At 41.0% G+C, this 13,660-nt stretch overlaps 1 protein-coding gene across 3 annotated transcripts in view; it reads left to right on the top strand.

The window, feature by feature from the left end:
* Positions 1 to 11,212, top strand: part of SENP1 (SUMO specific peptidase 1) — a 62,182-nt gene extending 50,970 nt beyond the window's left edge. For 2 of the 3 annotated variants that reach the window (XM_025402548.1, XM_025402549.1), the window contains exons 14-18: positions 5,009 to 5,212; positions 6,057 to 6,136; positions 7,057 to 7,141; positions 7,665 to 7,760; positions 8,756 to 11,212. In XM_025402548.1, the coding sequence (XP_025258333.1) occupies positions 5,009 to 5,212; positions 6,057 to 6,136; positions 7,057 to 7,141; positions 7,665 to 7,760; positions 8,756 to 8,818 (528 nt within the window). In that variant the 3' untranslated portion in view covers positions 8,819 to 11,212. The remainder of the gene's footprint in view (positions 1 to 5,008; positions 5,213 to 6,056; positions 6,137 to 7,056; positions 7,142 to 7,664; positions 7,761 to 8,755) is intronic. The other variant, XM_025402547.1, reaches the window with a different exon arrangement.
* The last annotated feature ends 2,448 nt before the right edge of the window (positions 11,213 to 13,660 follow it).

Raw genomic sequence — 13,660 nt, 5'->3', positions numbered from 1 at the left:
CAATGAGAACCAAACTCATAGGAAATATGGGGGACAGGAGGATAGTGAAGGAGGAATTAAGATAGAATCTACATAGCAGACTGTAATTACATTGAAGCCACAGCTAACCAGGCAGACTAATTACCTACTTGGTAAGCTTCATCTCTGAAAAGGAAGAGATGTCTCTCGGCTGTTCAGCATCACAATAGCCTAGTGTATAGAGAGCATATTCTTACTTGATTGGTAGTATAAAATAAGAAGTAAAACTTTATAGTGAAGTACCAAAGTCACCTGATTTTTATTGCAGAATCAGAATCTGGAACCAGAGCACTTGCATTTTGATGAACATTCTTTTTTTTTTTTTTTTTTTTTTTTTTTTCCGAGTCAGGGTCTCACTCTGTAACTCAGGCTAGAGTGCAGTGGTGTGATCATAGTTCACTGCAGCCTCAAACTCCTGGGCTAAAGTGACCCTCCTGCCTCAGCCTCCCAAGGAGCTGGGACCACAGGAATGTGCCACCATGCCTGGCTTTTTTGTTTATTTTTAGTTTTTAGAGAGAAAGTCTCACTATATTGCCCAGTCTGGTCTCGAATTCCTGGCCTCAAGTGATCCTACCACCTTAGCCTCCCAAAGTGCTAGGATTGTAGGCAGGCGCTCACGCCCAGCTTTGTCTAGCATTCTAACTTTCAGAATATATATATATATTTTTTATGGGAATGGGGGGAATTGGTAGTGGTCATAGTTTGATAATTGTTTCCAAGGAGTAGTTAAATTTGAGTGATGCTCAGTAAAGAGAGGAAACAGCTTGCAAAACATTTAAGTTCAACTAGACAAACCTAGCCTTAGGAATAGGTTTTCCTTAGAGAATAAAAGCTGATTGCATAAGAAGGAAAAAAACTAGGCAAAATGAAATAAATTAGTTAAGTGAATATGATGAATCCACCATGTGCTTGTACACTTATGTGTGGAATAAAATGATCAGAACTAAAGTTTTTTTTTGTTTTTTTTTGTTTTTTTGAGATGGAGTCTCGCTCTGTCGCCCAGGCTGGAGTGCAGTGGCTGCATCTTGGCTCACTGCAAGCTCCACCTCCCGGGTTCACGCCATTCTCCTGCCTCAGCCTCCCGAGTAGCTGGGACTACAGGCACCCGCCACCTCGCCCGGCTAGTTTTTTGTATTTTTTAGTAGAGACAGGGTTTCACCGTGTTAGCCAGGATGGTCTCGATCTCCTGACCTCGTGATCCGCCCGTCTCGGCCTCCCAAAGTGCTGGGATTACATAACTAAAGTTTTCTAACATGGCTCTTTGGCATCCAGATTATTATGGTTTATCTCTTTGAAGTGTTTCTCAATAGAACTAGCCTTGATTAACCAGGGATTTATGGAAGGTCACATGGAGAATAGTAGTTATTCTCCATAAATGACTCCATTAACATGTTGCTTGCCTTTCTCTAAAATTTTAGCTATAATTCTGATAATTTGTTCCTTGAATTGGCATGTGAGAAAAATTCTGTGTGCATGTTCGCAGTGAGGGAAACCTGCCTTTCTGGTTTCTGTAGTATGACTAGGTTAACTCCTATGAGTGAATGACCTGACCCACTATCAAATGCTGCTGTTCAGTTAGTCTTTTGGACTTTGTGGTTGACAAGGGTAAATTTAATTTGAAAATCAGAATGGGGAGGTCAAGGTGAAAATCTAGAGAGGTAAAATTGGAAAAACGGCTTTTGTCCCCCCAAAAGTTGTCTTAATCTCTGCTCAGAAGTATTGTCATGCGCAGGCCTTTTAGAACATTTTTTCTCAAGCTGATTAGACGGGTTCAAGGTATAAGCATGAGAATGGCTAAAAATCAAGACTTTACTGGTAGTGAAATATTTCTAAAAACATGAGAAAACAATAGTTTGGCTGGTTTACTGGGGAAGAGGGAAGATGCAAATAGCATTGGTCATTTATGTCATTGTGGTAACATACAGGAAAAGGGGATTGAATCCTTAATTTGAAAACACTGTAGGCGTTTCTCTGAAAGAAAAGCTTTTTTCAGCTTCAGCCTGACAGCTCTTCAAATAAAATATCGGAGGAACAAGGCACTATAAACAACCCACCGATCCCTAAACATGACTGCATAGACAAGTAGATGCTTATGGCCAAGCCTGCAAAGGCAGCAGGAAGGGCAGCTCCTTAAGCACCAAGAGCCACAATGAGCAAATAGAGGCAAGTGTGGGTCCCAGAAAAGGTGACAGGTGGACTAACGTTGACAGTAGTCCTCAGATTGTGGTATATTGGCGAGACAAACAGCAAGCACAGGGCTGATCTACTTTTAGCTCCTTATTTCAAAGGGAATTTAGGATCTGCTGGTGCTAAGAGAGTCTTGTTTGAGTAAAGGGCTGTTGCCAACTTGGCGTAGGGGACCGTTGTCTTCACAAAATGCAAGCAAATGCTGTGACCATCACTGCTCCTCTTTCATCTTGAACACTGTGATCCCTTCTCTCATTTCTTTTTCCTTCATCTTCAGCCCTCCTCTGTGAGATGACATGTAGGACTTCTTTGTTCTCTCAGCTTGTTTTTTTGGTATGATGGTGTCTTGGCTGAACTGTGGCAATTTTCCTCATTTGGATGGAGTAATAGCTAAAAAATTGAGGAGAAAGACTTGAATCTAAATTCTGTCTCAGATGTCAGATTTACATTCTCAGCTAATGTGGGGAGCATTGAGGTCACCAAACTCCCTCCTACTGGGATCTAGGGGAAATGAAAAAGAACCCAGATCATTCCTTAGAGCTAATTAACTAGTTGACTTTGGAGGAGGCCATTTCCCTCTCAGTTGAGAAACTTTGGTTGGGTGCAGCAATGGAAGAGGAATTCTCAAAGGGAACAGATACCGTGCTGTCTGATCACTGGGGTTCTCTGTTCTTGTTCAACTGTGTTGGTCCTGAGCTTTCTAGTGAACCCTCTCAAGTTGAAAAAACAAGCAAAACTCAGGCTGTGTAAGTCCAGCTAAGCTTCCTTGGTTTCTGGAACTCTTTCCTCTTGAAAAATAGAATAGTGATGTATAGCATGACACTCATTTATGTCATTCTTTTTTTTTTTTCACTTCAGACTTACAATTCCAGAGGTAATCTCTGATAGACACCTAGAGGAGATGTATCTCCGTGGCTGTCAGGTGCTTCACCATCCTTATCTCTCTGCCTGGTCCCTTTCACCTCCTGCTTCAGTCGTTATTTCTTGTTGGAGTATATAAGCTGTCTGCCCCATGGAAGGTTTCACTTACAGTGACTGGCAGGTCATTTGCTTATGTCTTGGGTTGAAGGGCTTACCCTATAACGTGGCCAACATTATAAGATGGGTAGAAGGCCAGAGGAATCAGTGAATTCCTTCTTGCCAATTTTTCCTCATTAGAGAACATAGTTTACAGCCTAGAAATCTGTACTTGCTGAGAAGATCCTACTGCATTTGTGGCTGCCTTTAGAAACCTAGAGGCATCCTTTAGCACCATTATCCTGAGGGGCAGAGTTAGATTGGAAACTTATAGTTGAGAAATACCTGATTCTAATTGTGTCTTGATTAAGTATCATTATCTCTAACAACTGAGCTCCAGTTATCTGTTGGGCATCACACTAGGCAGAGAATAAGCCATAACCTGAGTCCTTTGGGCTGACTGGGCCTGTTGCTCAGTCATCAGAGCTGCAGAGAAAACAGTGTCTTTCTTCAGTCCTAGCCTTTCCCACCTCAGAGTTCTGCCTCATGGCGAGTGTGGTTTCCCACAGCTGCCTAGGCATCCTCATCTATAGGCCCTTTCTCTGGTCTAGACCATGCTCCGGTGTGTTCCTGGCAGTGTTCCCTGCTGCCTACCCAGTATGTCGTTGCTTACTGTTGGGCAGTAGCTCACTGTTCTGGCATCCTGGTGTGTAAATATTTGTCAAAGAACAGGGGCATTTTCCCATTCCCCAAAAAGCATTCTGAAAAATGTGCCTGTTTTCTTAGTCATATTTCCAAGCCGTGGATCAGTTAGCCCATTCATTCCTTGCAGTTGACAGACACTGGCGTGACCTCAGCTGGCCACATAAAGTAAGTATGCAGTAACTTCCGGCACAATAACTTTCAGGTTTTAGTACCAAGAGTCCTGGACCTAATGGAACCATACACAACAAAGTCACTATTGGAGAAGATGTTGTTTCATTAACAGAAAGAATCACACATCTCCCCACTCAGGCATTGTAATTTCTTTCCACACTTGATAGTGAAGGCATAAATGGAATCAACAAAGATGAGAAAGCTAACCATATAGATTCTGGGGTAGAACTTTACTCTTCATGTTTGTGACTTGACTTTTAGGTCTCATATAAGGTAAGTTTTTATGCTTCCATGTGTGCCTTTATATAAAGGTGACGTTGCTGAGCTACTATCAGTTTACAGGTGTTTTTCTAATATAATTGATGGCTTCTCCTGTCACTTAGTTCTACTTGAGACCAAAAGAGTTTGCCTCTGCAGGATGGGTTATTAAGTTGAAAAGGCAGTCTCAAACCGTGGAGCAGAGTTTTCCATCTTTGTGCAAAACCATGTGGCTCTGATATAAAGTGTGAATTCTTGATTTTAACTTGACTAACACTAGGCTCTAACTGAGCTCAGTATCTACTTAAATTGCTATCACAGTTCCAGTAGGTAAAGGTAACTGCTAATGTACCTTATTAAACTGTTTGCATGCCTTCCTTTCCTTTTCTATAAGCCTCACCTTCTAACATCCCTGTCTTTCTGCAGTCTTTTGACCTAACCTTCAGTCTTCTTCAAGCCTCGCCAGCGTCTGCCCATTTGTACTCCCAACCCCATAATATATGTCAGCTTTTTCTCTTTTCACTGTTTATAGCACTTCAGCCTTCCCCCTTCTAGTCAGAATTTGATTTAGAGAAATGAGTCTGTTGGATGTTGAAGACTTAATTCAGTTTATTAGGAAACAATTACATATGCTATTCAATGCAGCAACTGCAACTGCTTTGAAAGGCTAGGCCTGAGTGTCTATTCTAATAGGTGTAACTTCTTCCCACAGATCATCAATTTCTACATGAATATGCTGATGGAGCGAAGTAAAGAGAAGGGCTTGCCAAGTGTGCATGCATTTAATACATTTTTCTTCACTAAATTAAAAACGGCTGGTTATCAGGCAGTGAAACGTTGGACAAAGAAAGTAGATGTATTTTCTGTTGACATTCTTTTGGTGCCCATTCACCTGGGAGTGCACTGGTGTCTAGCTGTGAGTACCCCTTTCATTTTTGATAAAATGTAAAAGCTATGTAATTATAGAACACACAAAGGGTAGTGAGTAGTAGTTCTACATTTTCCCTTGATTGTTGAGAGAAAGAGTGTTTAGTAGTAGGTTGACTAAAATCAGATAGATCAATGAAGTTCCTATCAAGATTGGGATATAGATTTTGAAGAAAGCTATGGAATTTCCTTTTCTGGAAATATTTAAAAGAGAGTTATAGGGTGTCTAAGCAGTCTTAAAGGAAGGCATGGGGGAAAAAAGTGACTTATTAATGATGCTGCCACTCAGATTCTGTGACTGTTATTTTCAGCCTAATCGTGACTTACCTTGCATTCTTGGTAATTTAATATTTTTATGACTCTGTGAGCATTAGCTTAATGTGTTAATAAAACTGTTTCACAGTCTGTTTTGGATTACATTTGAAAAGCATAAAGCTAAAAGGAACTTCTCAATATAAAGAAATAAAACCCAGAATCTGCTCACCATCTTTCTGAAACTGTGGAAATGATTTTGAGATACTCACCTTATATTCCCTGAAAATCATATAGTTTCTTCACTGTTGCCCACTTTGCAGAGGGAGAGAATGAACATTAGGAAAAGGCTTCACAGCAGTAATGGGGCCACCCGTTGATCAGTGCCATCATAGTTTTATGTGAATAACCCCTTCATTTTTTTTCTCTGCAGATTAAGCATAATATAATGCAAAGTATCAGTCAAACTTATCATGATTTTGTAGGAAGTCTGGCAGAAGGTTCCAAAGGGGAGGAAAGGGAAAAGCTTAAACCAATTTTCTTCACTTCATAAACACCCAGATTTTTTTTCTTATTCTCAGGTTGTGGACTTTAGAAAGAAGAATATTACCTATTACGACTCTATGGGTGGGATAAACAATGAAGCCTGCAGAATCCTCTTGTAAGTAGGGAGTTGAGGACAGAAGAGTTTGATATCGGGTATATGTGGTGTTTTTCCAGTAATAGAACTCAGTTGTTTGATACCTTCAGTGGAGTGATTGATAAAATCTTCATATTAAGTAAAAATGCATATTTTGTGTCTAAATAAGTTTAGTTTAAAAACAATACCAAAGTAAGCCCTAATGGGAGCAATTACTATCCTAATGCACTAAAATATAGACTAGATATAAAGATATAGATGCTACTTAGAAATCATTTAATCCGACCTCCTCATTTTTCAAATGAAGAGACCAAGGCCCACAGAGGTGCCTTTGATTTGCCCAGGTCCTATTAGTTAGTGGCTCAGGTGGAAACCAGAATGCAAATCTCTTTATGCTCCACCTGTTTCATTTTCCAAAACACCTATTCCTCACTGTACCACTCTGATGGCCAGGAGGAAGTAGATTCCACAATGGTAAACAGTTTGCACTTAAGAGTGCTCTATCGAAGGTATTCTCAATACATTGTTGATTTGGATTTAATTTTTACATAGGAGAACCAAGCTAACAATAGTAAATAAATACCTCAGTAGTGCCAGAAAAGCACTTTTCTTCCATTAGATTGAGTTCTAAAGGACCATATAAACCAAGGAAAAGATAAAAAGAATCATTCCTCAGAAGGAATGGTAGGTAGAAGGAGCTTAACTATTATAGGCAGAGGTCATGTTCCTTTTGAGTTGACAGAGTGGACATTAGAAGAGGCAAGCTCAGCTCTGGAGAAAACTGAACAATCCAGGGATTCCTTGCCCAGCATTATATACTCTTTTCCTCAGAAGAGCAGATGAAACAAATTTGTTCCTAGGGATTGTCAGCTGCATTCTTAGTGTGGTAGCTGTCATCCATGTTCTCCACTGCTTGTCTCATTCTCTCCTGATACCTTTAGGCAATACCTAAAGCAAGAAAGCATTGACAAGAAAAGGAAAGAGTTTGACACCAATGGCTGGCAGCTCTTCAGCAAGAAAAGCCAGGTACTTTTCATCTTGATGAAATAAAAATCCTAAGAGTAGGGTATCTGGGGAGGAAAGAATTTTACTGCTTAATCCCCAGGGACCACCTGTCTCAGTGTCTAGCCTGACTTCAGCTTGGTTGGTTGGTTTCTGGGGGAGGATAAATTAAGCTATCCATAGGAAAACAGTGTGTTTCTTATGTAGAACTAGATTTGCTAAATGCCCAGATATTTTCCTAAGCTTTTCACTCCTAAGGGGAATGTTTGCTGATTATTTGGCCTCTGGGGGAGGGAGCAGTTTTTATACCTTTAGGTGCCATGGAAGTCTGAGATAGTCTCCAGTGTGATTACTATGAAGTACATAGACCTGACTGGAATGTTACATTTTGTTTCTTTGAGCCTCTGTTGTCCTGACTGAGAGGGCCAGAGTCATCTGTTTATAATTTAGAGAAACCTGTATAATTTATATCGTTTCGTTCTTATTTTTAATCTAAGAAGGAGAGAAGCTTGGAAAGATGTCATTTTTGTTTTTGTTGGTCTTCCAGGAAATTCCACAGCAGATGAATGGAAGTGACTGTGGGATGTTTGCCTGCAAATATGCTGACTGTATTACCAAAGACAGACCAATCAACTTTACACAGGTGAACTGAGCCTTCCATAGGGAGCTCTAGGATTACCTTGTCTCCAAGCTGCCCTGTAGATGTTTTTCTCTCCAGTTCTCTTTAGGGGCCTCTGCCCTAACCTTTAGCGTGCTTCAGCCCATGATTCATAACACTGATGGTTACTGCCTGAGCCACATCACAAAAGAAAGAAAATTAGTGATAAGCCACGTCCTGGATTACCACACCTCAGTTATTGTAGTAAAAGTTTCCTGGTCAAGAGCAGAACCTTCTCTGCCTGTCTCCTCTACCTACTGTAACTTCTAAAGAGAACTGGGACCATAGCAAGTTTCTTTAGTTCCCTTGCATTCCGTTAGTAGTCAGGTTTGGGAATAGGCCATACCTCAATCTCTTAGTGTAATTTGTTATGCTGCCCCCTCCCCTGACCCCTCACTTGATGAATCTGGTCAGTCTTCTCTTAGAGAGTGATTGGTCATTTCTGTCCATGTGGTCCCTCAGACCAAAGTGGATTGAGACTAGAGATTATGGTTTATTCTGATGTGTTCTCCACTTAAGTCTTTTACTTCTGTTTGAATCAGTGGCTTTACCAGATTTTTCTACCATAGCCCTTTGTCTAGACCAGCCTGAGCTGACTCTTGAAGTTCCCTTAATTCTTCTAAAAAGTGAATTTTTTATTTTTAGGCCTAGGCTCGTATCCTCTTAAAAGTTCAACATAGAGGACTTATTAGACACCATTCTCAAAATTCTTAGAGACATGTGGGCATAGCCTGGGGATTCCTGGAAATACCCAGTGTAACTTCTAAGGCTATAACAATGAAAAATAGCAATAGAAATTACAATAGAAAAAACAATGAAAAGAAAAAAACCACATGTAACCAAGAATGAATAATTTAAAAGACCAGAAATACAACTGAGACTGTTTGTTGAAAACCTTGCAAAAGAAAGAAGTATGGGGAAAGGAGTATTAGGTCTAGACAAAAGCATTGAAAATTAAGGGTGTCTCTGTGTCTCTACAGCAACACATGCCATACTTCCGGAAGCGGATGGTCTGGGAGATCCTCCACCGAAAACTCTTGTGAAGACTGTCTCAGTTAGCAGACCTTGACCATGTGGGGGACCAGCTCTTTGTTGTCTACAGCCAGAGACCTTGGAAACAGCTGCTCCCAGCCCTCTGTTCTTGTAACACCCTTGATCCTGGACCAGGCCCTGGCGAGATGCATTCACAAGCACATCTGCCTTTCCTTTTGTATCTCAGATACTATTTTTGCAAAGAAACTTTGGTGCTGTGAAAGGGGTGAGGGACATCCCTAATCTGAAGAGAGAGACTGCTTTTCACTTCTTCAGTTCTGCCATCTTGTTTTCAAAGGGCTCCAGCCTCGCTCAGTCCCTAATTACGGGACTGAGAAAAGCTTGGAAAGAATCTTGGTTTCATATAAATTCTTGTTGTTAGGCCTTACTAAGAAGTAGGAAAGGGCATGGGCAAAAGGTAGGGATAAAAACCACCAGCATATACAGGACATACACACACACCCACACACACACACAATTTTCACGATGTATAGTCAGGAATGTGACTGTAAACTGGATTTTGGGGCACAGGCATAAGTCCCCTCCTCCAGGACCTTTCCTATTTATATGTCCCTATACAAAATCCACCTGCTTTTATACGTAGCTGTTTTATCATCTGTAGCTTCATCCTATCCGGAGGCACAGCACATGAGCCCTGGACAGGTCCCAAAGTTCCAAGCAGTCCTTTCCTTAAAAGCAGGGGTTTGCATGTGCTGCCAACACATGATATGGGGAAGACCCACCCAGGGAGCGGTTTCAGTGGCGCAACAAAGCACCACTTTTACTGTTGCCTGCTTCTGACCAAGAAGAAGAAGGACCTTAGTATTTAGCATAAAATTCCAGCGTTGGATGAATGCAGGTCTAGTTTGGTCTGTGGCTAGTTTAAATATGTTTCTAACCACAGAGAATTTCATATGTATACATATATATATACATATATATGTATATATATGTATAAAATTTCACAGGGATATGCTATTTTTTTCTTTTTTAAAGACTGAATGTGTTCACCATTTAGCCTGTAGATTTATTTCCATTTTCCAAATTCCAGCACACAGAGATCCCAGCCCCTATGAGTAGGGTGTTTGTGGACTACCTAATGGAATATTTTGAGGCCTGGATGAACTTTGCCATATGGGTAGAGGTTACAGAGGGGGATGATATTTTCAGCTAAAAAAAAACGGGTGGAGCTTGGACTGATCAACTTGAGATTTTAAAACTGCTATTCCTTTTCTTTCTAGCATCTCTCCCCACCCTCTGAGAGCTCCTCAGGCTTAGATAGTGAAGTGATCAATGCCAGTGTCATTTTGTACTTAAGTTCCAAAGTAGGAACATTTTATACTTTTTTCTGTATTGTAATAGGTAGTTTTGTATGAAATCTTTTCTCCTCTCCCCTTGTACCGCATTCTTTCCAGCATTGTGCTTTTTCCCTGGGCTTATTTGAAAATTTTACTGTTTTATACAAGCTTGTTTAGTACATTTTTCTATGTTTTACCACAAGTTACAATTTGAAAAGAAAACTATTTTTTTTAAATATTCCATTGTTAACTGAATGTTACTGTTTCCACTCCAGCAACTACATGTCCTACCTTCAACTGCCTGCCTTTTGGGGAAAGACCACCTTTTGTGTGCTTGTTTTCTCTCTCTCTCTTTCTTTCCCTTTCTGTTTCTGTCTCTCTTTATTTTTCTTTCTTTTTCTTTGTTTTGAGTTTTCTGTAGGAAATAAATAGCTTTCTATATATGAGTTGCTGGGGACCTTCACATTCTCTTTTAGAAAGCTGTGGCATGCAGGCTCATTGCAGGACTCCTGGAATATTGTCTAGTTCTTGGTATTTACTGTATGTAAGCAACAACTTGAAAGGTGGCAATATGGTATAGATTTGGACTATAAATCAAAAGACCTTTTTCAGGTTCTTTCACTATTGTCTGGGGGACTCAGAACAAGATTGTTCTCTGTATTTATTGTTTGTCCATTTAGATAACATCTGTCTTACCTTCCTCACAGACTTTGTACAGACCAAAGCAACAAATATTTATTGCCATGTATAGCAGAAAATGAAACATGCAACAAAAGCACTTTGAAAAATATATAAGGAATTGTTGAGCCTGTCTGAATTTGGGCCCCCTTTCTGACTGATGCAGTTTTGCACAAGGTAGAAGATAGTGACCCTGAGACCATCTTACCACCCTGGACCTGGTCCAAATACAGACTTACACAGTGGACCATTCTTTCCTGAGCTAGCCAGCAAGATCAGGAGTAGTATCTGGAAACTTTCCCCTTTGTTTAGGGGTAGTCTTTGATGACCAGGAAAAAAATATATATTTCTGCATTTTATGGCCCAAAGGCATGTTATTAATGTCTTATGTAATTTGCTTTAAACTAAGTAAGACTTTTTTTCTCCTGTCTTCCCCTTTCTCCTGTGTTCAGTGCTCATATTCACCTGCCTTCCCTAAGAAAGGAATATTTAAGGGATGATACGCACTAGATGCCAGCTATAGAGATCTCAACAGAAACCATAGACCCAAGAATCACTCTGAGACCCTGAACAGAGAATACCAGATAGACCTTTCTTATCCATTTGAGAAACATGGTCTGAGGCACAGAGGCTAGTTACATCCCATTTGTCACCTGGGACCCACCATTGCTCCAAGGAGTCCTATTTAGGGTTGAATGTAAGAGTACTTTTCCCTCATCCAGCCTGGGGAATTTGTGTCAACTGACTCCTCTGTATGAGATGCTTCATACTTTTATGTGGAATTAATTTCTGTATTCTTTAGCCACTGTAATCATGCTGGCATCTTCTACCCACTGCCCCCAGCAGTGTTAGCACCAAGATCCTGAGGTAGAAACACAGATAACCTAGAAAAGCACTTCCACCAACCCCGTCCCATAGCCTGTCCATTACTGCCTGGTTTTACATGGCCCTTAAGCAGCTCTAGTGGGTAAAGGGGGAAGAGTTCACTTAAGAGCCCCAATGTTTTTAATGTTGCAGCTTCTGGTCCTGTGCCATCCCTCCGGCTTTTAAATATGTCTTGCTGGAGTAAGAGAGAGGACTGACACCTGCGGTTTCTTTTTGTTTGGTCCACCTGGATGGACTAACATGAGGTGGAATACGATGCTTTCACCCTGGGAGTTCACATACCTAAGAGAGTCGGAAAAAGAGGTGTTAGATTATTAGGCCCTATTGTTAAACAGGCCACGTGCTAAACTCCTGGGAAGGGTACCTTATTTCCCTGCCCAGGAGCAATGCATCCACAGCTTGGAATTTCAAAAATATGGGAAGGGACAAGGCTCATCCCAGCATCCTTTATTATAGTCTAGGGCCTTGTTTTACCTGTACTGGCTCCTAACATCTGTCTACTAAGAAAACACACTACTATTCCCAGCTTTGAAGGTGGAGAAGGAAACATGGGACAGAGGGTTATGCGGGTCACCTGTTAAAATAAAGGATACTTACACATACTTCCTTTGTGGGAGAGAAAAGAGTGGCTAGGAGGCTTTGAGCTGGAGAGGGACCTTGAGGAAATGTTATTGCGGGCTGTCTCTGGCCTGTCAGGGAGATGGTAGGGATAATTCCAATTGTGTGAATGGTTGGACCAGGTGTCCGGGGGCCTTATCAAACTCTTAAGATTCTGGAATGGTATTAAGCGCCACAATGCTGCTGGGAAAAGGAAGTCAAGGCAGAGATTCAAAGTTAAATTTTTAAGGCCACTGGCTTAACACTGGCTTAGTTTTAGAGTTAAGGCGACAAGACCTTAGCTGCAGACTTTTCTCCATTCCAATCTAAGGAGTAGCCATCAATTCCTTCCTTCTGGAGATTGCCTTATCCTTTGCAGAACACAAGTGCTAGGAAAGGAAAAAGTGTGGGAGAGTGGCACACAAGAAGTCCAGAGTTCAGTCCACTGGAGACCCCTCATTCAATTTACTTTTATTCTTTTCACAAATACCTACTGAGTAATCATATGCAAATCCCATCTCTTTGATGCCTTCCCTGATAACATGATCTTAAAATCTCTCATCTGGACATCTGCAGCCCTTATAATCAGAAAATAATATAAGTCCACATTGTCTTTGTATTGTAATTCACCGTTTGCATCATGAATGGACTGAGACATGTAGCCACCAAGGGCAGGTAAATGATTTAGTGCTTTTCTTTCGAACCAGGAGTAAAAGCTGTTTCTTTCTGGCCTGCCAGTGATGAGGTAGAGGTAATTATTCAACATTTATTTAGAAAGACAACATCGTGGGCCAGGCACATTGTAGTCCCACACAATGTAGTCCCAGCACATTGGGAGGCTGAGATGGGAGGATCACCTGAGCCCAAGAGTTCGAGATCAACCTGGGCAACACAAAAAAAATTTAAAAAAAAAAAAAAGTATTGTGGAGGGTGGAGGAAGGAGGACTGCTCATGGCAGCCTTCAACCTCCTTTGTGGTCCCAAATGGTTCATCTCTGGCCTCAAACCTAATGCCTCACTCTACCCTTAACAAAAACATCTTCCTCAGCATTTAGCATGCTCTTTGGGGTGGGTGGGGGTTCTCAGTCTCTATCCCAGGATCCTCATGGAAGTATTTTCTCTAACTACACAGCTTTCTGTTAAATACAGTTTCCTCCATCCTTTTTATTTCCGGTGATATTGTGCATCCCTCATAGATTGAGACTCTGAGTCTCTTACTTCTAGGAAGCCCCTTAGGCTAGGTATTTTACAAGCATGTGTTTAAGCACTGGGCTTAGGCACCCTGAAGGGTAGAGTGAAAAGATGGTTTGACTATGGAAATAAAAGGCACCTTGTCCTCAGGGTTTTATAGCCTGCTGACCTTGTTCTGAGGATCTTAGAGTCTGTATTAGAGTCT

The sequence above is a fragment of the Theropithecus gelada genome, chromosome 11 (assembly GCF_003255815.1).
Source record: "Theropithecus gelada isolate Dixy chromosome 11, Tgel_1.0, whole genome shotgun sequence".
NCBI classification, from domain to species: domain Eukaryota; kingdom Metazoa; phylum Chordata; class Mammalia; order Primates; family Cercopithecidae; genus Theropithecus; species Theropithecus gelada.
This window is presented reverse-complemented; position numbering and strand designations above follow the sequence as displayed.